Source organism: Lissotriton vulgaris, chromosome 10 (genome assembly GCF_964263255.1).
Source record: "Lissotriton vulgaris chromosome 10, aLisVul1.2, whole genome shotgun sequence".
NCBI classification, from domain to species: domain Eukaryota; kingdom Metazoa; phylum Chordata; class Amphibia; order Caudata; family Salamandridae; genus Lissotriton; species Lissotriton vulgaris.
The window spans coordinates 161,005,331-161,030,409 of NC_141698.1; the positions used below are offsets into that span (position 1 = coordinate 161,005,331).

A 25,079-nucleotide genomic window follows, 5' to 3' on the forward strand; every position below is an offset into this window, starting at 1 on the left:
CCTATTCCCTTTCTTTCACTGTCGCATCCCAGATTCCCCTAGCCATGCCTTTAAAAATTGGAGTCAGTTCTGAGAGCGCACGTAGACATGATATATTTAACCTTCGTATTTCAAGAATGTAAAAAAAACTGAATATAATTGTAAACATTCTCATTGATTCCCATAACATATATATATATATGGAGGGGATGCAGAGGCTTCTGATCAAATTCGCCTGGAAAGACAGAGAAAAGGTATTGAAAGACATTGAATCTTTGGAGCAGGAGATTCTCGAGCTGGTAGATCAAGGGAAACTGGACAATGAGAAGGAATCCATGAAAAAACGGCTCACTGTCTACGAGAAAAGAATACAACAGAGAAAACAGCAAAAATTCGAACGTGACGCTCGTGATTACGAGCAAGGAAGAGTACTGACTTTTGCGCGGACATACGACGCACCACGCCGCGACCTGAGAGCGAAGAACAAAAAGCCACAGATACCTGCAGAGACCTCAGAATCAGAGGTAACAAGCGCAGAGCAGTCAGAAGACAGGAATTCAGGTGGAGGACGCCAAACGGAAGCAAGATGCCAGCCTTCTTTTCGCGAGGAGTTCGATTTAATACGCCAAAATTGGTTGAGGGATGGGAAAAAACGCCCACCGGAACAATCAACCAATATAAGCGGAGTCGCATCACGAGGAGAGGAGGGAGGAAACACAGGGAGAGGCACCAGACAACTGAGAAACCGACACGCCAGGCACAAGAGGAACTAATGGAAGATCTCAATATAATCAATCTTTCCAGGAGAGTCCTGACCACTAGTGAAGAGAGCGTGCTAAAGCTGGGACTAACATTCTGTCCAACGAGCTGTTATGAGTACACACAGGCACGCATTGACTTATTCTTGTTTATTCGGAAGCTCAAGCTCTGGAAATTTTTCAAACAAAAGGCCCTCAGAGAAAACATACAGAGGCAAACAATAGAAGGACAGGCTGACTCACAGAATCCCTTTGATATCAACATCCGGGACCTTGAAAACATGGCCGTACTTGAGGAACTAATAGAGGAAAGTGGATCTCAGGTAGCGCTACCAGTGGATGTAGTCAGTAGAGGCGCAACTAGTGGCATTACCCAGGTTGGGGAACATAGCATCTTCAAACCACCCTCACGTTTCCTCCCCAGACACCGATTGATGCGGTCGACATCTTCTCAGAGACAGTGAACCAAGAACTACAAAAATTATCTAAACAGGAAGAAACTAATAAACAAAAAACAAAATGGAATCTATCATCAAACCAGAGGGTTGCAATTTTGAGTCTTGAGAGGGACGACTCGATCGTGATTAAGCCTTCTGATAAAGGCGGAAATATTGTGATTCAGAGCCGCCAGAATTATTGCAAAGAAGCCCTACGCCAGCTACAAGACCGCGAAAATTACCTACCCACAACAGAACAAGAATACCAACGAAGCGTACATGAATACCATACCATGATTGAACATTGGTATGGTAAGGGAATTCTGGCCAGAGAAGAGTATCTATACCTGCAGAATAAACAACCTAGGTTACCTAGTTTTTATCATCTGCCTAAAATACACAAAGACTCCACTAAACCACCAGGGAGACCCATCGTGTCGTCCATCGGAGGACTGACAGAGAACATGTCGAAGTTTATTGACTCATTTCTGGCTCCATGGGTTACTCAATTGAGTTCATATACCAAAGATACCAAGGACTTCCTTAGGCAAATACAGGATGTGGAGTGGGAAAACGATCTGATAATGATAACCTTAGACATTTCCAGCCTTTATACGAGTATCAGGCACAATGACGGGATGAAAGCGGTGAAAACTTTCCTGGATTTGAGATCTGCCAGATATCTGGAGCATTGCAGGATGATTATGGACTTTATATCATTCTGTCTAAATAACAATATCTTTATTTTCCAGGACCAACGGTACAAGCAGATCAGGGGGACGGCCATGGGCACCAGCTTCGCCCCCAGCTACGCGAACCTATTCATGGGCTGGTGGGAGAAGCAGGTGGTCTGGGCGGACGACAAGGCTGAATGGGTAGACAGGGTAATCTGTTGGAGGAAATACATTGACAATCTCTTCCTTATTTGGAAGGGATCGAAATCCTCAGCAGAAGAATATATAGCAGCCCTAAATATCAATGATCTGAATCTGCATTTCACCCACAGCATGAGCAGGGAAGAGGTCAATTTTCTGGACATTAGGGTCTTTGTGGACTCAGGCGCTATTCACACTGCGCTTTACAGAAAGGAGACAGCGGGGAACTCCGTTCTCCACGGACGGAGTAGTCACCCCGGAACCCTCGTGAAAAGCATCCCCTATGGGGAACTGTTGAGAATAAAACGCAACAGCTCTCTGGATAAAGACTTTGAGGAGAACCCGAGAAAAGCATAAAAAGCTTTAAATCACGTGGCTATTCCCATGCGGTGCTCCAACAATCAAAAAGAAAAGTGTTAGCTACTGACAGGCAGACACACTTGACTGAAAGACAAGGCAGAGCAAATAAGGGTGGCAATGGCATAATAAGATTAATCACCAATTATTCAGTAGCAGCGAACAAGGTGAGAGCCATTATGCTAAGAAATTGGGGCATTCTTAAATCAGATGCTGTCATTGGTAAGGATCTATCGGATCATTCAATGGTAACTTTCAGAAAAACTAAATCCCTGAAGGACAAGTTAGTACAAAGTCACCTGTCCAAAGAAAGATCTAAAGCAGAACTAAAGGCCATGCATGGGTCGTACCCATGTGGGAAATGCAAGGCCTGTAGCACGAGCCAGAGGGTATTATCATACCAGGTACCCCACAAGGAAGCGAAGATCAGAATCCCTAAATTCATAACCTGCTCTACCACTCATGTAGTGTACTGCCTGAAATGTCCCTGCGGACACCGCTACGTAGGGAGCACAACAAAAGCAGTTAAGCTAAGGATATTAGAACACCAACGAGCCATCGCAAATAAGGATGAGAACTACCCGATGGCTCGCCATTTTGCCACGCACCATAATAGCGACAGAACTCTGCTTAGCTTTTTTAGCCTAGACTGCTTCCTACAAGATTTGAGAGGTGGTAACTATAAACAGAAGTTAAGACGTTTGGAGTCGAGGTACATCATCGAACTCCAAACTAATTCACCTGGAGGTCTTAACGCGGGGGGAGAACTAACATCACATCTGTAATTAATGATGTAAGAAAGTAAATATTAGCTGTGTCAATGCCAGAGTATTTTTTTAGAATAATTAAAGAAACCAAGGTTGTAAAGAGTCAGGGGACTATATGATATAAAGTACAATGTACATTTCCATTTAGAATAGACAGTGATTCTAGAATAAACTATGTATAGTTCAAAAGAAATTTTTTCACTGCATACCCATTCAGGGCTCTATGGTTGTTGTATATTTTAATATAATTAGATTCTCCCCGAGACACACCACTATGTAATACAATATTTCAGGGTATATCAGAGAATGTTGGAATGTGATTCATTAGTAATCTATATGACACGGAATTAATTGTTTCATAACGATTGCCCATCTTGGGCTGAAAACGAGGATGTAATTATGTAATTATTTATCTGGTGTAATGTATAAGTAGACAGTACATGTATATTTCTCCAACAATAATTTCAACTAATATACCTGAATTGACTTAATCTTGATTTGGTTTTGCCATTACAAGATGGCGCTTATGATTTGGACAGTGGTCCGTTTTTTATTTCATTGTATTTTGCCGTATTTAATTTCCGCCTCGCCGTCGCCAGCTGACACTGACGAAGGCAAGTGCTGAAACGCGTCTGTTTGATTGTTTTCTTGTGCAATAAACCTGACAAGGTTTAACTTACTGCGAGTGCTGGTGTGTCAAGTCTTTTTGGCAGTGGAGCGAAAATATATCTATCTATATATATATATATATATATATATATATATAATATATATATATATATATATATATATATATATATATATATAAAAAATAATCATGTTTTAATAAACAGCAATCCGACTGCAATACATGATTATTTTGATTGCCTATTAAGATCATAATACATCATATGCAACTTCTATTGGCTGGCGTAAGTCAAGTGGCGTTAGCAGTCACGTGACAAGTTGATTTGCTTACTACACCCATAAGTAAGGTCAGGAGACCGAAACGCGTCGGGGAGGCATTCTTTGTGTTGTGTTCTGGTGAAAATAAAATAGATTGGATGCTTGTATATATGAATGTTTTCAATTATATTGTATATATTAGCTGTCTAAAGCAGCACAGGAAACATTTGCAGAATAGATGTATTTTTACTTGTTTCTGTCTCAAGCTTTTTGCACATAGGGTTTAGTTTCACTGCACCCATACTCTTTGCCCAGTTCTTTCTTGCTTGCTTAGTTTCACTTCAACAGTATTATTTGTCACTTGTTCAATTCAACTTGTACATTGGACATAACACACAGGTCTGTGCCAAAGGCAAGACTAAATAAAATACACACCAATCATCAATATTACCTCCTGCATTATACTGATTAGGGCATTACCCAGCATGCCCCGACGCATTTCTTTGATCTTGTGGAGAACATCCCTTGCTCGCTGATATTCACAAACCAACATCTGCACATCACTGCTGGTATAGATCTGTTCCTGCAATAACCAGACAGGAGGCACAATGAAAATTCAACTGAGACATATATTTACCTGTTGTGGATTAGATAAATCTATGCAGCTGCATAGATTGTGGGTTAAAGGCACATATAGTAAATGCACTCAGGTTTAACTATGGACCAACTCATAGCAGGATGCTTATATGATTTAAAGTTGGGGCAAACAAAATAGCCTGTCCTTGATTCTTAGCATTATGAACAAACCGTACCACGTAAACATAAATAAACCACTATATTGCATTTGCTATATTTGCATACCTATTACAAAAGGAAGCGCATACTTGTATGTATGGAAAAATATATCACTGCATTTCCCAAATGTGTTGCACCTGAAACAATGTGAATGCAAAACGATGGATGAGTGATGGCTGCACAACAAGAGATCATTCGGCATTTTGGGCGGTTTTTGCAGTGATAAAGTTTGTCAACCACAGCAAGATTAGAAGATTTATAAAGTGCAAAGAAGCCTTCTTTTTTAACAGTCTCACCTCATTTTTTGAAGAATAACAGTGATATCGCCCTCCAACACGTTCCGCTAGAGCTTTTAGAGAATCCTACGTTCAGGAATAGAAAAGGTTAACGTTTATTATTTCATGAACTTTTTATTTCTATTCGGACAATAATATTTAATCTGTGCATTTTTTTAGTTCAACATATCAACGTAATTTTTTACACTGCACATCTTTTGTTATACATACATTTCCAGTCAACATGTTTATGTAAGTATATGTAGTCCCTTTCTCGATTTAAATGATCTTAACCCCTTTACTGCTAAGGCATTACTCTTCTTTCTCATTTACTTTCCATTGAAATCAATGGAAAGTGCATGACGAGTTACCCTTGTCATTAGCGGCGAATTACCGAGTTTTGGGGATTGGTGAGCATCTAGATTCCAGAGTTAATTCAATTAAGAACTGTTTAACTATAATAGCACTTTAGGGGTGCAAAGTTTCATATAATTTTCCTTTTTTGACTGCTTCTCTGAGATGAGATGATTGACAGAGCTTTTATCCTCTTGGCGCTGTTGCCATAGTTTACCATCAATGATGGGGTAAATTCCAATGTCATGTTTAGTCATTTCTTCAATGGACTATGTCCTACAAGTTTAATGCCTCTGTAGATTTGCAAACTCCTTTCATGGGCATTCACTCTCCTTTCCGGTTTAACTTACCTCATACATTTAAAATGTTATTATTTAGAATATTTTTTCAGCACCATGCAAGAAAATTCTATTTCTTTGGTACTGAATTCAGTGAGTAGGTTTCCACAAAGGATCTTCTAGTATAGTCACACGGTTCTGAGAAAAATCCACTAAGTAAACAAAAGAAATCCAATAGGACCCATGTACCAAGCAAGTTTGCAAAGGAACTGTCAGAGGCACATAGCAGCCCAGCCAGGGATAGTCAGAGACCCATCAGTTTAAGTGCTGTTTTCCAAAAAAGCACTACATTTGATCTTTTTCCCCAAAAATCCAAGTTCTCATTAGGGGTTACTTGGTCTCTCTCTTTCAATGTCCTACTTGGCATGACACTGCAACATGGTCAGGTATCTATGATGAAGATCTCTGGAAGACAGTCCAGATTATTTAGGCGTCCACTTGCCACTACCACACTGGTACCACATTTAGCACGGACACCATGAGTAGTGGAGAAACTTTAGAACATAAAACCTTGGTTCCAAATGACCATATCCTAAAGGAATGCTGGTCTTCAACTGTAATATCCACTACATGAATATACTGTGTAAAAAATACTTTAGAGAATGCTTCCTATTGAACAAGAAAATACCATAAACTGCAAGCCATTTTTAAAAAAGAAACTTCAAATTAAGTGTAAGAAATTGGATTATTATTTGGGGTGGGTAACTATTTACTTCAAGGAATAATCTCAACCCTTGTCAGGGTGAACCTTCAAAGTCACTAAATTAACCTGAGCTCAGTCCTGTGATAGCAGTGGTACTGAGCAGACAGGTTTGACTTAGGGCAATGTGCAAAGTATGTATGCAGTACCGAAACAGTAATGAAGTCAAAATGTTAAAAAAAATCCCAAGCCGAGTAAGAAATTGAGGACAATTTAGAAGTTTTAAGTTCAAGTAGCATCAAAAAAAGCCAACTAGCCAATGAAATTCAATGGTCACGGCAGATCGGGCCCAAGCTCAATTTGAGGCTGACCACAACTTTCCGGTACACCAACCAGGTTCATCCTGGTCAAAGATTTTACCTTCTGACTTTAGTCTTTTAAGTCCCAAACAACCACAATTCTATTCCCCCCAGGAACTAAGGAGAGGCACTCAGAGACTCACAGAGAGCTAGACAGAGGCCAACAGCAGGGTCCATCCCAACAGCCACTGGTCAGCTGTGTACCTCTAGGAAAGGGCCTCGGGGAGAGGTGTGGTGTTGCGGCCAGGGCGACTGACACTGGAATCTGGGGATCACGGTTCGATCTCCGGCGGCAGATTCGCCCAGCACCATGTGACTCTGGGAAATAGCTTGCTTAATCTTCCCGACGGCCCCCAGCGCCTGGAGACTCTTACGGGTGATTGTTTGCGCTTTATAAATGTGAATTTTTATTGCAGGATGTGGTTTCCATGTAGCAATGCAGAAGGTCAGCCAACTGAACCTTGAAGTCCACTTTTTGCCAGGTTATAACAGGTGTACAGGTTTAGTTCTTCAGGGCTTCTCTCAGGTCACCAACAGCAGTCCCCTTCTGATCTTCTGTAGGTCCAGAAGGTGTGCTCAAGTGTGTGCCTGGAGGTGCCACGTTTATGCCTGGCACAAGCTAGTGGGTGGTGGTAACTCCTAGTTCCTCCGCATCCATAGGGATACAAAGCTAAGCAGTCTAACCCCATCATCTGCGTGTTGCAGTACTCAATGCAATCCAACTTGGCAAAATCCATCATCATGAAACATCGGATTATTATTCAGACTGAGCCGGATTTTAAACATTTGTTTCCACCACACACTACTTTTGCAATACAGCGGTCACATAATCTGAAGGAATTGTTATCTAAAAAACAAGAACAAGAACTTGTGATGAGAGAGCACAAAGGTATGCAAAAATGCAGGAACTGTGTACATTGCAACACCACCCATCTTTCACCGGCGAAGATACACGGTGCATGAAAGTGGATTATAACGCTGCAGGACCTTATCAAGCCCAGCATTTGCGTTTTAGAAGCGAAGCGCCAACAAAAGCCAACATTTGAATGTTTATTTGCGGCTGACCGGTTTAAGAGCGCCAAAGATAGAAGATTATTGATCAATTACCAGGGGTGACAGAATAAGACAGTCACCCAATTTATATGGATACCAGAGGTGTTATTCTACACAAAGGTTATTGAACGCCTTCATGCACCTATGTTGAGGCATGTGCCCTTGTTAATTTACAGCCGGCTCTGATTTTCAATACAAGATAGGAGCCAAACTAGGATATACATTTTGAACTTAAGGTAGGCACAGTAATTATTCAAGTCCTGAAGAAGGTGGCAATATCAAGTTGCGCCCACCGAAACACGTCAACGCTTAATATTCCTGTTAAATCGAATTGGGACATGAAACACAAAGGCTAGATTTTACTGCCCCGTGCCATGTTTACAACTTTCTCGAATTAACCCTGCAAAGGCATAGTTGATTTGCCTTCTCCAAGATCCTTCCATGCAAATTTTTAAGTCATAGTATATTTAAGTTTTGTTCTATGTAGGATATATGTATTGAAATACTTGTTAGCTTTTCACAACCAGAGTGAAATCAGTGATATGTTTTTATGATGTATTTTATTTAATGATCTGAAATTGTGATTTTTTTATCTTGATGTCTCATTAAATGTATATCTTTTTAATCATTGTTTCTCTGTATTACTTATGGAGGTGTTCCAAGCATAACATTTATTCGAGTAGCTGCATTATGAGTGAATGGAGTAAATTGAAACTGGTGAATCCAAAGGGAATCTTTTTATTTGCTTGCCAATATAGGTGCTCTGTCTCTTTGGACTTTCTGAGCCCCTCTCCTTGTTTTCAAGGACTTTATGGCTAATCTAAGATGGTTTGTATATACATGATTCTCCTAGTGTTTACAATTATGGTATGAATCTGGACTACAACTTGATTTAAACCCGTCTAGTCTTGGAAAGGATTCTGTTCTTGGAAGGGGTTTATTCTGGGACTCTTTGACGGTAACCGTGTGTGCATCAAGTGATTCAATCTAACTTTATTGAAAGCAGTTGGTTTCTGCACTCACTGCACGTTTACATTCTTGAGCAGCTTTTCTCTCATAATCAGTGGAAACGAGTGTTGCACTTTATTAATATGACACCTAGGTCTCTGCGAATATTTTTTTATTAAGTATTTTGCTAGTTGGTATATAATTATCACGTTTGCACTGTGCCTTTAAGATGCGTTGAGCTGAGGCAGGTTTATAATGGTACGTCATTCACCTTCCGTATTCATTTCCTGCGGTTCGTGACTTAATGGTCGGCGACACCTCAGTAAGCAGCAGCACTGTCAGCTGTAAACTTTAACGTATGCATAGCTGCACAAGCAATTGTATAATAAGCATTGCACACTCCATTCACCATGGGTATATCTCTGCATGTGACCGGTCTATTCCAGGACTTTTCTATTTAGAAGCCGTCTTCTCTAGCGTTATTTGGTTTCATGGATGGCAGGGGATCTTTAGGTCTTGCGGAACTACTTGCAGTATTTCACTTTACTGTCTTACCTACTTATGCAGCACTCTGCACGTCATGGTAACGCGAGTATGAATGAGGCACTTTTAGCTGGTGTGGTCCCCACGCCAGAAGGTACTTCTCACTGTAATTTATGAGCACTTACGCCATAGCAGTCTTTGCACCCTTTTGACTTTAGCATGTTCATTTTGAGTTGGATAAATGTGTGATTTTTGAAGGCTACGACTTTGGACTGTAGGTGGTTTATACCCCTGTTCTCTTGTTTTTTATTTCTTAGAACCACCGACCAGCGATGCCCCAGATACTCACGTCTTGTGTTACCTACGCGTTCACCTAGTATCACATCGCGACACACCCGGCTCAAACGCACTCTACCCCTGGCCACTACGATTACCTGACCTTACCTCCACTTGTAATAGCGCTACCTTGACTAGTTCTCCGTGTAACTCCCGCGCGCTCTGCCTTTGTCCATCCCCTACCCCCCTTACTTTTGTCCTTCCCTCCCGCAGCACCGTTTACTCACCGCAACCCCGTCCTGAAGACGATCCCAACTAAAGCGGATCGAAACGTCGTCAACAACACAGCGCAATCAATGACACAACTCCCCTCAGTGGCTCACTCACACCACTTGCACCGTTTTTGCTGTGCACCATTGTCACTTGCTTCGCCACCTTGTGGCACATGTACACACTGAGCACCAAGTGCAATTTGGGTTGCTTCTTGATTTACTTCTATACAGTGCTGCCATAATTGTATATCTTGTTTATATTTTAAATATATGATGCTATGAGCACTTTCTAAAAACCGATTGAGTCTCCTTTTTCCTTGCTAGTAATGCTTTTGGCATACATCCCTAACTGTCTACTCATTAATACCTCGTGGGATATTGTTTGTTTATTTTATCCTTGTACCCTAATCCCAACCTGGTTTAAGGGTCATGCTCTATAAAGGCTCCATGCAGGACCTGTGGTGCACTAAGGACAACTGAGGAATCTCACTTGGGGTGAAGGAGTCACTCCCTGCATTTGCAGGCACCTCAACGCAACTGACCGGTCTGCTTCTCCTGAGCTCCTGCAGACTCTGAAGATTTCAGCAACACAGGAGGTGGGATACGAAGGTCCCTGAGGTTGATCTGCTCTCTTAGCAAGTTTGAGGCCAGTATCCCTCGTGAGGACTGCATAACCTGAACCCCTCTGCACTGCGTCTATTTGCAATAGCATATGCCTGTTGGGGATTCCAGAGCTTGTGCATTGGACTCAGTGTAGTCCTGACCCTGAGCAGCAGTTGCACCAAAGAACTCAGGCTTTTGCCAAGGCTTGTTGGTGATCCAATCGGACACTGACCCCTCAGTACTTGACATCCTTCGTGGGACAGCCCACATCTGGCTCCTGGACGTCATCGACTTCTCCTGGTCCTCGTGGCTGCAGAGTCAAGCATCCCTTCTTCGTACCTGAAGCATCCAACATCGGTGGCCATTGGTCTACCGAGCCCCTGGTCACTCTGAAGTGACCCAGACTCTGTCCATTCTGCGTTCAGGTTCCTCTCTTCCAGAATCCAGGCTTGGATTCCACCGGACCCTTTTCACTTTAACAGCAGCAGTACTTCTTCACACCCTCCACTGAGAACGGCAGCAGTTTCTGACACCATTCCAGACCTATGCATCCGGCTCCTCTGGGATAGATAGCTCGGGTACTACATTATCCACGGGGGTGGCTCTCCAACCTCTTAAGTTCCAAAGAGTTTGCTTGAAGTCCTCCTAGAAGGATCCTTAAACTGTAAAATTGCAAACACGACTACCCCATAGAATTGTACAGAGCCCGCGGTTGTGTTAGCACACTGCACCCGTTCTCCGTGGGGTCCCATCTCCTCCCCTGGGGTGGTTTCCAGCGATTCTACATCTCCAGACCTTGTCCTGATCCGAGTTGTGGTTGTTATACCACTATTTTAGTATATGGTTTGGTCTCTCCCGTGACCCCACTGTGTATTGTGCTACTTATAACTGTTCTATTGAGCTCGTATTGTGTGCTTTGTGTTCTATCCTCATGTAGAGTATAGCAGGGAGTGTTATATTAATACATTCATATTTTTATATAACTACTATGTGGCTCTCCTTTCATTTGATTAATTCAGGGGTTGATGGACTAGTAAAACAAGCTGTTTTACATTCCTTCAAGATTAAGCCTGAAGGCTGCTCTCCACCGCTACCACTAGGATAGATTTCTAAAGATACCTTTGACCTCATACATCATAAGGGTCGTTAGGACTGGTGCAAGGTGTCCACTTTAAGTAGTGGACTTCTTATACTAGGGCAAATTCTCACATTGGTGTGCAGAGTTTGGGATTCAAGCCTGCATTTTTTTACCAGATAAATCTCTTTGGATTGATTAATTGAAAAACACTAAAGTATTAGGCACATATACTACTTAAAGATTAGAATAAGTAAGTTCTACTGAACTTAGGGTTGGCTAAGTTAAGGGTCTAGCACACCCTTTCTCCAACTTAAGAGAGTTTAGTTCCCACTAGGTTAGGTAGGTGCATACACCACACCACACTAGTTATGTCGTCTAAAGGAGAATCCAGGGGCTCTCTGCTTTCTAGGTACAATGGTGTTGGATTGCAGGAATTAAAAGCCATGTGTGTTGCTAGGAATCTGAAGACAGGGAGAAATGCCAACACCCAACATCTCATTGAGGTGTTACTCTTAGATGACCTTAGGAAGACCCAAGGGTCTGATGAGGTAGAAAGAGGGGGTGGGGCAGGGAACGAGGACAGGACAGAAGCTGAAACCTTTTTTTGACCTAGAATCAAACCCTGGCTAGGAGGATCAAGATGATCCCCACCTGGACAACTCAGATCTTCAGGAAGAGGGTGCAGAAGGCCCCAGTGGCCCTCTCTTTACTAGGGGTGGGTGGACAACTCCGTATTGCCCATGGAATGTGCGGAGATATGTCCCTTCAGCCTTTCGCAATGTAGGCGGAGAAACAAGGCAAATCTCCGCACACTCGGGGCGCAACGGAAGTTGGCCTCTCGCCCGCCGCCAGCCCGCCTCCCGCCCGCAGTATTAAATAACCGTAAAAAGCAATAAATAACATTTAAAATAACCGTACCTTATCGGCGGCGACCCGGGCTTCCATCCGTCTCCATTGCGCCTTCTTCTGGGAACTGTGCATGCATGGGAGCCTGCGCATGCGCATTCCTGGCGAGGAAGGTGAGTTTATTTTAAATGTTATTTATTGCTTTTTAAGGTTATTTAATACTGAAGGCGGGAGGCAGGCGGGAGGCGGGCAGTGCGTTTAACGGAACTATGCGGAGTGCGGAGATTGGTTCCATCTCAATGCCTCTCCGCGTAAGTCCCTTACGCAAATTAAGCCCACCCCCTACTCCTTACTCCTCCTGGAAGAGGGCAGTGTTTACCAAGGAGATCTAGATCTCCCTCTGTAGAATCTAACCATTCAGGACAGTCTTTAGGGACCTCCATATCTCATAAAAGAGATAACTCTTATAACAGACAGTGCTAATTTCTAGAGCTTGAGAAAGTCAAGCTTAGGCTCAGGCAAGAGGAGTTGGCCCTAGATAAGGAATCCTTAGAACTACTGGGATAAAGGACTCCTTTACTCAGGGGGTAGAGACCCCACGCTTGGTGCCATCAGGAGGTTGGTCATACCTCTGAAGTTTAGGGGCTTCCTACTGACAGTGGCACATGATATCCCTTTAGCAGGACACCTAGGCCAAAGTAAGACTTGGGACAGGCTTGTCCCCCACTTTCACTGACCTCACATGTCAGAGGACACAAAGGAGGTTTGTCGCTCTTGTACCACCTGTCAAGCCAGTGGTAAGTCAGGTGGTACCACAAAGGCCCCCCTTATACCACTACCTGTGGTGAGGGTTCCCTTTGAAAGGGTTGGGATTGACATAATTGGTCCCATGAACCGTCCAACTGCATCTGGGCACAGCTCTATACTAGTGGTGGTGGACCAGGCCACTGGGTTTTTGGAGGCATTTCCCTTTTGAAGCACCATAGCTCCTGTGGTGGCCAGCACACTCCTGGGAATATTTTCCATAGTGGGTTTCCCTAAGGAGGTCATAACTGACAGAGGTACAAGTTAAATTACTGCTATGTGGAAGGAGTGTGAAGTAAATTACAAATTTACCACACCCTATCACCCACAATGCAATGGGTTAGTTGAAAGGTTCAACAAAACACTGAAGGGCATGATCATGGGCCTCCCAGAAAAGCTTAGGAGAAATTGGGATGTCCTGTTGCCCTGCCTTCTCTATGCCTACAGAGGTTCCACAGAAGGGAGTTGGCTACAGCCATTTTGAACTTGTTTGGACATCCAGTTAGAGGTCCCTTGTGTTTAGTTAAGGAGAGATGGGAGTTGCCTCTCAAACCACCTAAGCAAGACATAGTGGACTATATACTTGGTCTCCACTCAAGGATGGCTGAGTATATGAAGAAGGCAAGTAAAAACCTTGTGGCAAGCCAAGAATTATAGAAAGCTTGGCATGACCAAAAGGCTGTACTGACTGTGTATCAGCCACGACAGAAGGTATGGGTGTTGGAGCCTGTGGCCCCAGCAGTTCTCCAGGACAGGTTGAGTGGACCCCATACCATTCTTAAGCAGAAGGGAGAGGTCATCTACCTGGTGGACCTTGGACCTCCCTGGATCCCCCACAGTGTGCTCCATGTGAACAGGCTCAAGCCATATTTTGATAGGACAGACATGGGCTTGCTCATGGCTACTGATGGGGACAGGAGGAAGACCCACTCCCTGACCTCCTCTCACAGATCCCTGATGATGGCTCAGTTGATGATGTGTACTTGGCAGGCAGCCTCACTGAGCAACAACAGACTAATTGCAGGAAGGTCCTCAGTCAGTACAGACATATGTTTTCCCTGACTCCTAGTCAGACCACTTGGAATACCCATGATGTGGACACAGGTGAAAGTCTGCCTGTTAAAAATAAGATGTACAGGCAACCTAACCATGTCAGGGACTGCATCAGGACTGAGGTCCAAAAGATGCTGCAATTGGGAGTCATTGAACCCCAAGATAGCCCTTGGGCTAGACAAGTGGTCCTGGTACCCAAACCTCATACCCAGGGTAGTAAAAGAAAAATTGGGGGCAACAGGGTGCTCAATGCAGTCACTAGGTCTGATGCTCACCCTATTCCTAGGGCATATGAGCTCATTGATACTTTGGCCTTAACCAAGTTCTTGAGCACATTTGACCTCACTGCTGGATATTGGCAAATCAGACTATCTGAGGATGCCAAACCCAAGACAGCATTTTCAACCCCTAGTGGGCGTTATCAATTTAATGTGATGCACTTTGGTTTGAAAAATGCACCTGCCACATTTCAAAGGTTGGTGAATAAAGATCTCACTTGCCTGGAAGACTATAGTGCAGCTTATCTTGAAAATATTGCTGTCTTTGGTTCCACCTGGGAGGATCGCCTGGTCCCCCGAAGAAATGTTTCGGAGCCCCTGCAAAAGGCCAGCCTCACTATCAAGGCCACTACGTGCCAAATAGGGCAACGTAAGGTTGGTTACCTGGGCAACCTTGTGGGTGGAGGCCAGGTTCAACCATTGCAGAGCAAAATCTAGACCATCGTGGACTGGGTTGCTCCAACTACCTAGGTCAGAGCTTTCTTGGGCCTGACTGGGTATTACAGGAGGTTTGTTAAGGGATATGGATCTATAGTGACCCCCTAAAATGATCTGACCTCTAATAGAATGCCTAAGAAGGTTCGGTGGACAGTTAGCTGTCCAAAGGCATTTGATGACCTGAAGGAGGCCATGTGCACTACCCCCATTCTGCAAAGTCACAATTATTCCAAACAATTCATTGTTCAAACTGATGCATCTGATTTGGGGGTAGGGGCGGTGTTATCAAAACTGAATGAAGAGGGTCAGGATCAGCCAGTAGCTTTTATAAGCAGAAGGCTGACCCCCAGAAGGAAACATTGATCAGCTATTGAGAGGGACGCCTTTGCTGTGGTTTGGGCTTTGAAGAAGCTGAGGCCATACTTCATTCATTCATTGTTCAGACAGACCATAAGCCCCTCTTATGGCTAAAACAGATAAAGGGTGAAAACCCCAAACTTTTGAGGTAGTCCATTTCTCTACAGGGGATGGACTATACAGGGGAACACAGTCCTGGGAATAACCATGCCAATGCAGATGGACTCTCCAGATATTTCGACTTAGAAAATGAAGACTCAACTGGTCAAGGTTAGTCTTATCTCCTTTCATTTGGGGGGGGGGGGTTGTGTAGGAAAGTAGGATCTGCTTCTTATGGTTACCTCCACTTTTTACTTGATGTTGCACTGTTTTTGACTAGTCTGGCTAGGATCCTGCTAACCAGGACCACAGTCTATCTGCTTTCTCCTTTAAATTGTCATGTCTGTACTTTGATACACTCCAGATTGAATACTGGGGTACCCTTATAAGTCCCTAGTATATGGTATCCATGTACACAGGGCATAGGTACCCCAGAGGCCTCACATGGGCTGAAGCATGTATTATGCCACCCATGAGAGGCCCTGCAAAATGGAACTACAAGTCTGAAAGTCTGCACCTGGGGCACATTTGGTGTCCCTGTGCATAGTCCAGCTCAAACCAGTTCTGGGAGCCGTTGGCTCCTGCTCTGGCGCGAAACTGGACAAAGGACATGGAAATAACCTTCCATCTGTCTTGCCCTCTGCCCCTCCCCTTGGAGGGTCCCCTGAATCTATCCAACCATCTACCGTGGGTACAAAAGGGCTTTCCTGGCTGTAAGACTTAAGATTTTACGTGGACAAGATTCTACAAGAAGAAACCACTGACCTTCGACCATCTGGACACTCTAGACTTCAACTGGGCCCGACTTTGACCCCCTCTCAGTCTAAAGCTTTGTATATCCCCTTGCTCCATATAGGCTCTGTGCAGGACCTGTGGTGCAATAAGGACAACTGAAGAATCTCCCTTGGGGTGAAAGAATCACTCCCCTGCATTCGCAGGCTCCTCAACGAAGCTGACCAGTCTGCTGCTCCTGAGCTCCTGCAGACTCCGAAAATTTCAGCAAAATAGGAGGTGGGTTACGAAGGTCCCTGGGGGTGATATGCCCTCTCAGCAAGATTGAAGTCAATATCCCTCTTGGTGACTGCATAACCCGAACCCCTGTGCACCGCGTCTATTTGCAGTTGCATATGCTTGTTGGCGATTCTCAAGCTTTGCATTGGACTCCGTGTAGTCCTGCCTCTGAGCAGTGGTTGTACCAAAGAAGTCCGGCCTCCTCGCACCAAGTGCTCCATGAGCTGGTATTTTGCAATCTAGCTCTAGGTCCCCTCGCGACTCTTGATCATTCGACTTGTGGGTCCACCTTAGGGTCATCTTGATTTTTGTTGGGCTTTCCTGGTTGATCTAGACGTGCCCTGACTCACCATTGTTTGGTGAGTCCCCTGGACCTTGCTGGTCCACACCGTAACCTGCTTGACCTTCCTGCATGGGTCGCTTTTGCCAAGGCTTGTTGGTGCTACAGCCGGACACCAACCCCATAGCACTCGACATCCTTCGTGGGATAGCTCGCAACTGGCTCCTGGTCATTGTTGACGTCTTTTGGTCCTCGTGGCTGCAGAGTCAAGAATGCCTTCTTCGCACCTGAAGCACCCGACATCAGTGGGCATTCGTCTACCAAGCCCCTGGTCACACTGAAGTGACTCAGACTCTGTCCCCTCCGCTTTCAGGTTCCTCTCTTTCAGAATCCAGGCTTGGATTCCACCGGACCCTTTTCACTTTAACGGCAGCAGTACTTCTTCACAGATCTCCATTGAGAACGACAACGGTTTCCGACACCACTCCAGACCTATGCACCCGGCTCCTCTGGGAAAGGTAAACCGGGTACTATGGTATCCACGGGTGGGGTGGATCTCCAACCTCTTAAGTTCCAAAGGGTTTGCCCAAAGTCCTCCTAGAGGGTCCTTAAACTGTAAAATGTCAACCTCGACTTCCCCATAGAATTGTACGGAGCCCGCGGTCGTGTTAGCACACTGCACACGTCCTCCGTGGGGTCCCCTTCTACTCACGTGGGATGGTTCCTATGGGTCCAGTGATTCTACCTGCTCCAGACCTTGTTTTGACCCGAGTCGTGGTTGTTATACCACTATTTTAGTATATGGTTTGGTCTCCCCCTGGAGCCCAGTGTGTATTGTGCGACTTACAACCATTCTATTGATCTCATATTGTGTGCTTTGTGTTCTATCCTAATGTAGAGGATAGTAGAGAGTGTTATATTAATAAATACATATTTTATATAACGACTGTGTGGTTCTCCTTTCATTTGATTAATTCAGGAGGTGATATTCTGGTAAAACAAGCTGCTTTACATTCCTTCAAGATTAAGCCTGAAGGCTGCTCTCCACAGCTACCACTAGAATAGCTTTCTAAAGGTTATCTCTGACCTCATACATCATAAGGGTCGTTTGGACTGGTGCAAGTTGCCCACTTTAATTAGTGGACATCATATAGCAGGCCAACTTCTCACAATAATGATCAGAAAAAGTTGTTCAATTATTTCTATAGCTGGTACCAATTTCTGGGGTGGGGTGTTAGTATTTGATATCACTTTCTGGTGTTTCCGTATGGGCTAACCAGCCTTCCTACAGTGAAAATAGCTTTTAGGTGCAAGTCACTGTAAGAACATGTTAACTTGAACTGCTACAGGTCCTACTTTTAAAAACCACTCATCCTACCTTGTGAGCTACAAGGCCTACATAGAGGTGTCTTGTTAATATTTAAAAGAAAGGTTTTGACCTGTCAAAGAGTTTTTTTTGACTGGCTGAATTGCAGTTTTTACATTGCTACAGTCAGGCTATTATGGTAGGCCTGAAGCCATGTTTGCACTCCTACTGTAATGGATAGCAAAATAGGTGCTGCATTCCACTAGTGGCATTTACCTAAGCCCTGAGTACACGTTGTTGAATATACTAAGGACTTATAGGCAAGTTAGATATACTAATTAGGAGTGTATCAATTCTACAATGTTAAAATAGGGACCACAGGCACTTTACTACTGGTTAACAGAGGATAACGTGCACACAGTTCTAAAGCAAGCAACAAAAATAAGCTTCAACAAAGGTGAGAAATTTAGGGTGATCATGCAGAAAAGGCAAATTTTCAATAGCCACTACATGTTCAACAGATGAAAGTGATTTTGATGAAAAACAATGTTTCAATGGAAAATCAACAGCTAACACTTGTAGCTAACTAGAATACAGAAGAGTTCGAAAAAGAACAGCAATGGACATAGCATGATAAGGTGAAGAAGGCAAAGGACTGCTAAGCAAAGAGAGGGAAGGCGAACAGGACAGAAATTTAGGGAGGAGAAAATAACCACTAACCTGAGCTCGATGGCTGCAACATTCAAATGCAACTGTATGGATGTGAAGGGGTTTTGCAATAGTACTTTGTTCAATGAAATCAGACAGAATCTCTGCAGGTTGATCTGGACTGATGAAAAATTAAGGAACATTAAATCTCTCCTCCAATACCTGCATTTTTTGTTTGCTTGTACATTATCATTATATTCTATTTAATAAGAAATTAAATCTACTATGATAGTAGACACTATTGTTGTCAAGGTTCCTTGATTCTCTTTATAGTTTGCTACTTGGGCCCTGTTCTTTACAACCTAGTGTGTGCTGGGTGTGGTACCTGCTGGGCAGAGATGTTCTGGCTGGTCTGTTCTAAATATTTTGACGGCTCTGCAGACACGGCCAGTGTAAGGATATGACTTGCCATACGTAAAAGGCAGCTTTTATGCCTCATACCCATTCTCTAGTATACCCTGTTCCTACTAGTCTTCACAATCTGTATGTAGGTCATCACTAAAAAGTATCAGAGAAGCATGCAACCAGCTGACAACACATACAGCAGCTCCATGCAAACCGACATCCAGCAGACACACATGGGTGCCCAACTAGCAGACTTACCTGCAGACATATCCAGCAGGCAGGCACACATACACAAGTATACTCACACATCATGCACCTGCACACCACGTCACACGCACAGCTCTATTCGTACATCCTGCACAGACACACAAACACCACCCTGAAGACACATTATGAGGCAAATACACACACAAACACACACACACATCCCTGTTCACACATTACATACATGCAGTCGCAGATTATGCCATGACAGTGAGAGCCGTATGATTTTCATAGCTGGTCACAGTCATGACAAGACGGAATATATGAGACATCTGCATGTGACATAACTGACACACAACAGTAACGGCAGATTCCAAAATACACAAACCTTTTATTTGCTAAAGTTTAACCTCATACACTGCAGCATAGCATAACCTAAGTCCACGCCACCTTCCCTTCCAGGTCATGTGGTGGAAGACTTGTACTTGCCATCTATGACCAACGTAGGTTGCCCAACAGGTATTCGGTAAACTTCCTAAATTAGGCTTTGAAGCACTGTTTGGTGCCTCTGTTATTGTTGACTGTTTTCATTGATGTTAATGTGGCTGTAATTGGCTGGGTTGCAGAAAGGGAAAGATGTAAATGTATGGTCCAGAAGGTGTTCTGTGTTAGTTTTGAAATGTTATGGTATGAAGGCAACTGTCTTAGAACAGGTATGTTTCTTGTGTCATATGAAGCAGAGGAGCTACTGGATCATGGAATTCATGGTATAAAAAGTAAATACAAACTTTTCTAGAGCCTATTTGGTGTGACATCCTGGTGGTGCTTTAAGACAATTGCAAAGCATTGGTCTTAATATCTGAAGAAAATATGCAGCAATCCCAGCAAAGATTGCATTGAAAGATATTAGCGTAGACAGGATCGCTACTCTCACAGAAGCTCCTCTCTCAGTTGTTCCCAACAAAGACAGCATACTGTCTACTTTCCAAAGCTGTGAGTCACATCTTCTGTGACTTTCTTGTTTTTACACAGGAAAGGCTTGGCCTTAATGTGTGTCAGGGTTTCAATACAGGCTAAGTCAGCAGGCCCAGAGATGCTATACCAGATGAAGGACCTAACCAAAGGATTCCAATCTTCGAATCATTTGAGGACAACCAAAGTTCACTTTGTCAGGGAGACAATCATGCATTCAAGCTGTTCTATCAACTCCTTTATCCAGCTGCACACATAGCAGATTGGCACTGATACACATCTGTTAAATCAGCTTGTGTGCCTTGGGAAACTCAGCCAGTGGAAGCAGATTGTCATTGAAAAGGAGATGGAACAAGGTGGAGCTTTGAAGCACAGAGTTCTGGCTCGGAGGAGGAAGGGCACAGCTTGATTACTGAGACCAACTCACTAAGAAAGAGGCCAGACACGTTTCAATTATTAATTGTAAACTCTGACCAGACTTTATGGCCCACATGTTTAAAGCATCTACTAGAACAATTAAATCAGGACTTCCAGCCATCAAATGCAAATGAATAGAAGTACACAATGTCCCTCTACACAGTCTACGCCTGTCTGTGCCCATCAGTGAACTTCTGCATCATTCATGATCATTAGTTTGCACACAATGTTTCTGGCCTTCTATCTTCCCCAACTTCTCCTGGCCTTTTTCTATGTTCATGCTCTCATCTTGGATATCGAACCCCAATGTCCCCTTGTCTGTTGCCATTCCCCTTAGCACCACCTTTTTATTGCTCTTTACTGATTTTCTACATATCAAATCAGCGACATGTACGTTCTTATCCCAAAATATTTTTTCATAGTTGAGTAATCTGAGTAACCAGTCCTTTGTATCCTTCTTGATAGTACTCCAGATCAATACATTTCTCATAGCAACAGCAAACATTTTTAAACAATTTCTAGGCTGTTTTCACATTCATCCCTTTACTATGGATGGTTATGTCTGGTACTAGACTATAATGTTGGGTGTCCTCTCATTTTAGTCAGGGCATCTCGCCTTACCCCTAACAATATCTCATTGTTCTCAGTGCCCTGTGTGAATGGCACCAGGTATTTACTGCTCATGGACCTCCTGCTGGCTTAAGAGCTGGGTTTAACAAATTACTCAGTTCATATGAGTAGTTCTATGAGAAAATGAGAACAGAGCAACTTACGGCCAGAAATAAAAAGTGATTTTGCAGTTGCAAACCCTGAATGACAGGGTTTGCGGCCACTTCACAAAAACCTGAATTGCATGGTTTGTGACCACTAAATCACTTTAGATGTACTAACCCTCCCAATCGCCTCACCCAGTTCTGTGTATGACGAACAAGTTACTTACCTTCGGTAACGCTTTTTCTGGTGGATACAGTATCTGCCTGTGGATTCCTCAACTTGTGAATATCCCCTGCGCCAGCATCATTCGGAAATTTTTTGTAGCTCTCCAGGCCGACGAGGACGACGTCACAGAAGCCTGGCTCCGCTTGTGTCTCCGCTGAAGTCACCGGAGCCATAAGAGAGCCTCGTCGGCGTGATGACGTCAGTTCCGCCCTTTTTTCCATGCCTTCGAGGCACACGGACGGACCAATACAAATATGTACAGTATACACAGTACACAGTATTCAAAACAACACACACAGTGTGAAATCAATGCAGCAAAGCAATAAGAATTAAACACTTCCATTGAAAGTAACAGATAGAAAAAACATCAACATTGTAGGTATACAAGGGTGGACAACGGGGAGGCGGGTGGGTCAGTGAGGAATCCACAAGCAGATACTGTATCCACCAGTAAAAGCGTTACCAAAGGTAAGTAACTTATTCTTCTGATGGATACATCTGCCAGTGGATTCCTCACCTTGTGAAAGAGTCCCACAGCAGTCCCCACTCCCGGAGGAGGGTGTCCACCCTTCTATACCAAAAAGTCCTGCAGGACGGAACGCACAAAATGACCGTCCCTCCTCACCTCGGAATCTAAGCAGTAATGCTTCGCAAAGGTGTGGAGGGAGGCCCAAGTTGCCGCTCTACAAATGTCCTCTACAGGAACACCTCCTGACAAGGCAGATGTTGAAGACTTTGCTCTAGTAGAGTGAGCTCTTATACCCTCTGGAGGATCCTTACCAGCCAAGGAGTAACAGATGTTGATGCACAAGATAATACATCTGGAAAGGGTGCGCTTGTGCACCGCTCTGCCTTTCTTGCAGCCAGCAAAGCCCACAAAGAGCTGGTCATCCACATGATAGTCTTTAGGCCTATCAAGGTAAAAACTCACCCCCCTTTTAGGGTCCAAGAGGTGAAGCCGTTCCACCTCCTTGGAAGGGTGAGGGGGAGGATAAGAGGTAGGAAGGGTAATGGACTGACCCAGATGGAAGGGAGTTACCACCTTAGGCAGAAAAGAAGCCCTGGTCCTGAGTACCATTCCATCAGCATGAATGATCAAAAACGGGGGTTTCGAACTTAGAGCTTGAAGCTCACTAACCCTCCTTGCTGAGGTAATGGCTACAAGAAAAACTGTCTTAAAGGACAAAAGTCTCAAGGGACACTTGAGCAAGGACTCAAAGGGAGAACCCATCAAGTAGGTTAAGACAAGATTTAAGTCCCATTGAGGCACAATAAAAGGAGTGGGCGGAAACCTGTTAGTAAGGCTCTTAATGAACCTTAACACAATGGGCGACTTGAACAAAGACGGCTGATCCGGCAAGCAAAGGAACGCTGACAAAGCCGATAAATAGCCCTTCACAGTAGCCACAGCAAAGTCCTGCTGGGCTAGAGAAAGAGCAAACTGAAGGATATTGGATAAGCGAGCCCTCAAAGGGTCAATAGAATTCTCCCCACACCAAACTACAAATTTAGACCACCTATAAGAATAAATAGACTTGGTGGAACGATGTCTGACGGACAAAATAACGTCCACCACGTCAGGCGGGAGAGAGAAAGAATTCAGGTTGCCCCGTTCAATCTCCAGGCATGAAGTTGTAAGCTCTGGAGGTGGGGGTGTAGAACCTGCCCCTGCGACTGCAAGAGGAGGTCTGCCCTGAGAGGGAGACGGAGCAGAGGGCACGAGGAGAGGTGGAGAAGATCTGTATACCACTCTTCTTGGCCAATCCGGGGCGATCAATATGACTTGGGCCCGGTCTTGGCGAATCTTCCTCAGAACCCGAGGAATCAAGGGTATAGGAGGAAACGCGTAAAGGAGTTGTGAGTCCCAACTCAACTGAAACGCGTCCTCCAAAGATTCCTGCATCGGATACTGGAGACTGGAGAGTTCTCGTGGGTGGCAAACAGGTCCACCTGAGGAGTTCCCCACGTCCGAAAGACGTGACGAACCACCTCCGGAGAAATCCTCGACTCGTGGTCGGCAGAGGACTGCAGACTGAGACTGTCTGCACACACGCTCAGAACTCCGGCCAGATGATTTGCTATCAGACAAATCTGATGGTCCTGAACCCAGGACCAGAGACGCAGATCCTCTCTGCAGAGACAATGCGACCCCACTCCCCACTGCTTGTTGACATACCACATCGTTGTAGTGTTGTCCGTCAGGACTTGGACTGACTGACACCAAAGGGAAGGGAGGAAGGCCTTGAGCGCCAAACGTATCACCCGCAATTCCAGAAGGTTGATGCGAAGCAACCTTTCCTCTGGAGACCAAAGTTCTTTGACCTCCAGATCCCCCAGATGAGCACCCCACCCTAGAGTGAAGGCATCCGTTATCACTGTGGCCACCGATGGAGGTAAATGGAAGAGACAGATTGCCCTCCACGCTCCAAGACAGATCCGCTGCAGCTTCTTTGGAGATCCTCACAGACTCCCTGAGATTTCTGTTGTGCTGATACCACTGCCTGCGGAGGCACCACTGGAGGGCCCTCATGTGCCAGTGTGCATGGTTGACCAACAGAATACAGGAAACAAACAGACCGAGTAGGCGAATGACCTTCAGGACTGGAACGACCGCTCCATTGTAAAACAAGTGAATCATTTTCTGAATGTCGAGAATCCTTTGTGGAGGTGCGAATGCTGGACACTCAGTAGTGTCCAGTACCGCCCCTATGAACAGGTTGCGCTGAGAGGGCACTAGGTGAGACTTGGGCACATTTATCGAGAAACCCAATTTGTACAACAGCTAAGTTGAAACCTGCAGATGATGAAGCACCTTCTCTGGCAACTCTGCTTTGATTATCCAGTCGTTCAAATGGGGGAAAACTGGAATCCCTGACCTCCAGAGATGGGCTGCCACCACTGCCATCACCTTGGTGAAGACTCAAGGTGAAGTAGTAAGTCCAAACGGGAGAACCGCAAACTGATAGTGTTGCGACCCTACCGTAAAACGGAGATACTTCCTGTGCGACTTCAGGGTCTGGATATGAAAATATGCATCCTGCAAGTCGATCAGCACCATCCAGTCCTCCTGTTGCAGTGCCTGAAGAACCTACACAAGGGTGAGCATCTTGAACTTCTCCTGCTTCAGGAAAAGGTTCAAGATCCTGAGTTCCAGGATTGGACGTAACCTGCCATCCTTTTTGGGAATCGGGAAAAAACGTGAGTAGCATCCATTTCCCGCTCTGGAACCACCTCTATTGCACCTTTTTTCAGTAAAGTTAAGACTTCCTCCTGCAGAAGAAGGTGGACCTCCTAGCTAGCACTTTGGCAAGGAGGGTAATTTGGAGGGAATTCCCGAAAGGGAAGAGCATACCCATTCTCTACAACATTGAGAACCCAAAGGTCTGTAGTGACCGATTCCCAATCTTGCAGAAAATGGGTAAGCCAACCCCCCCATAGGACCAACATGATCCAGAATGGTGGATCTAGGGCTGCTTTGCTGTGGTAAGAG

The 25,079-nt window shown here is 44.4% G+C and overlaps 1 protein-coding gene across 3 annotated transcripts in view; it reads right to left on the minus strand.

Moving 5' to 3' along the window:
- The window catches only part of VWA3A (von Willebrand factor A domain containing 3A), a 544,099-nt gene that overhangs the window by 383,281 nt on the left and 135,739 nt on the right, over positions 1–25,079 (minus strand). For all 3 annotated transcript variants that reach the window (XM_086940772.1, XM_086940773.1, XM_086940771.1), the window contains 3 exons: positions 18,725–18,833; positions 5,150–5,215; positions 4,510–4,641 (listed from right to left, as the gene is read on the minus strand). In XM_086940772.1, the coding sequence (XP_086796898.1) occupies positions 4,510–4,641; positions 5,150–5,215; positions 18,725–18,833 (307 nt within the window). The remainder of the gene's footprint in view (positions 1–4,509; positions 4,642–5,149; positions 5,216–18,724; positions 18,834–25,079) is intronic.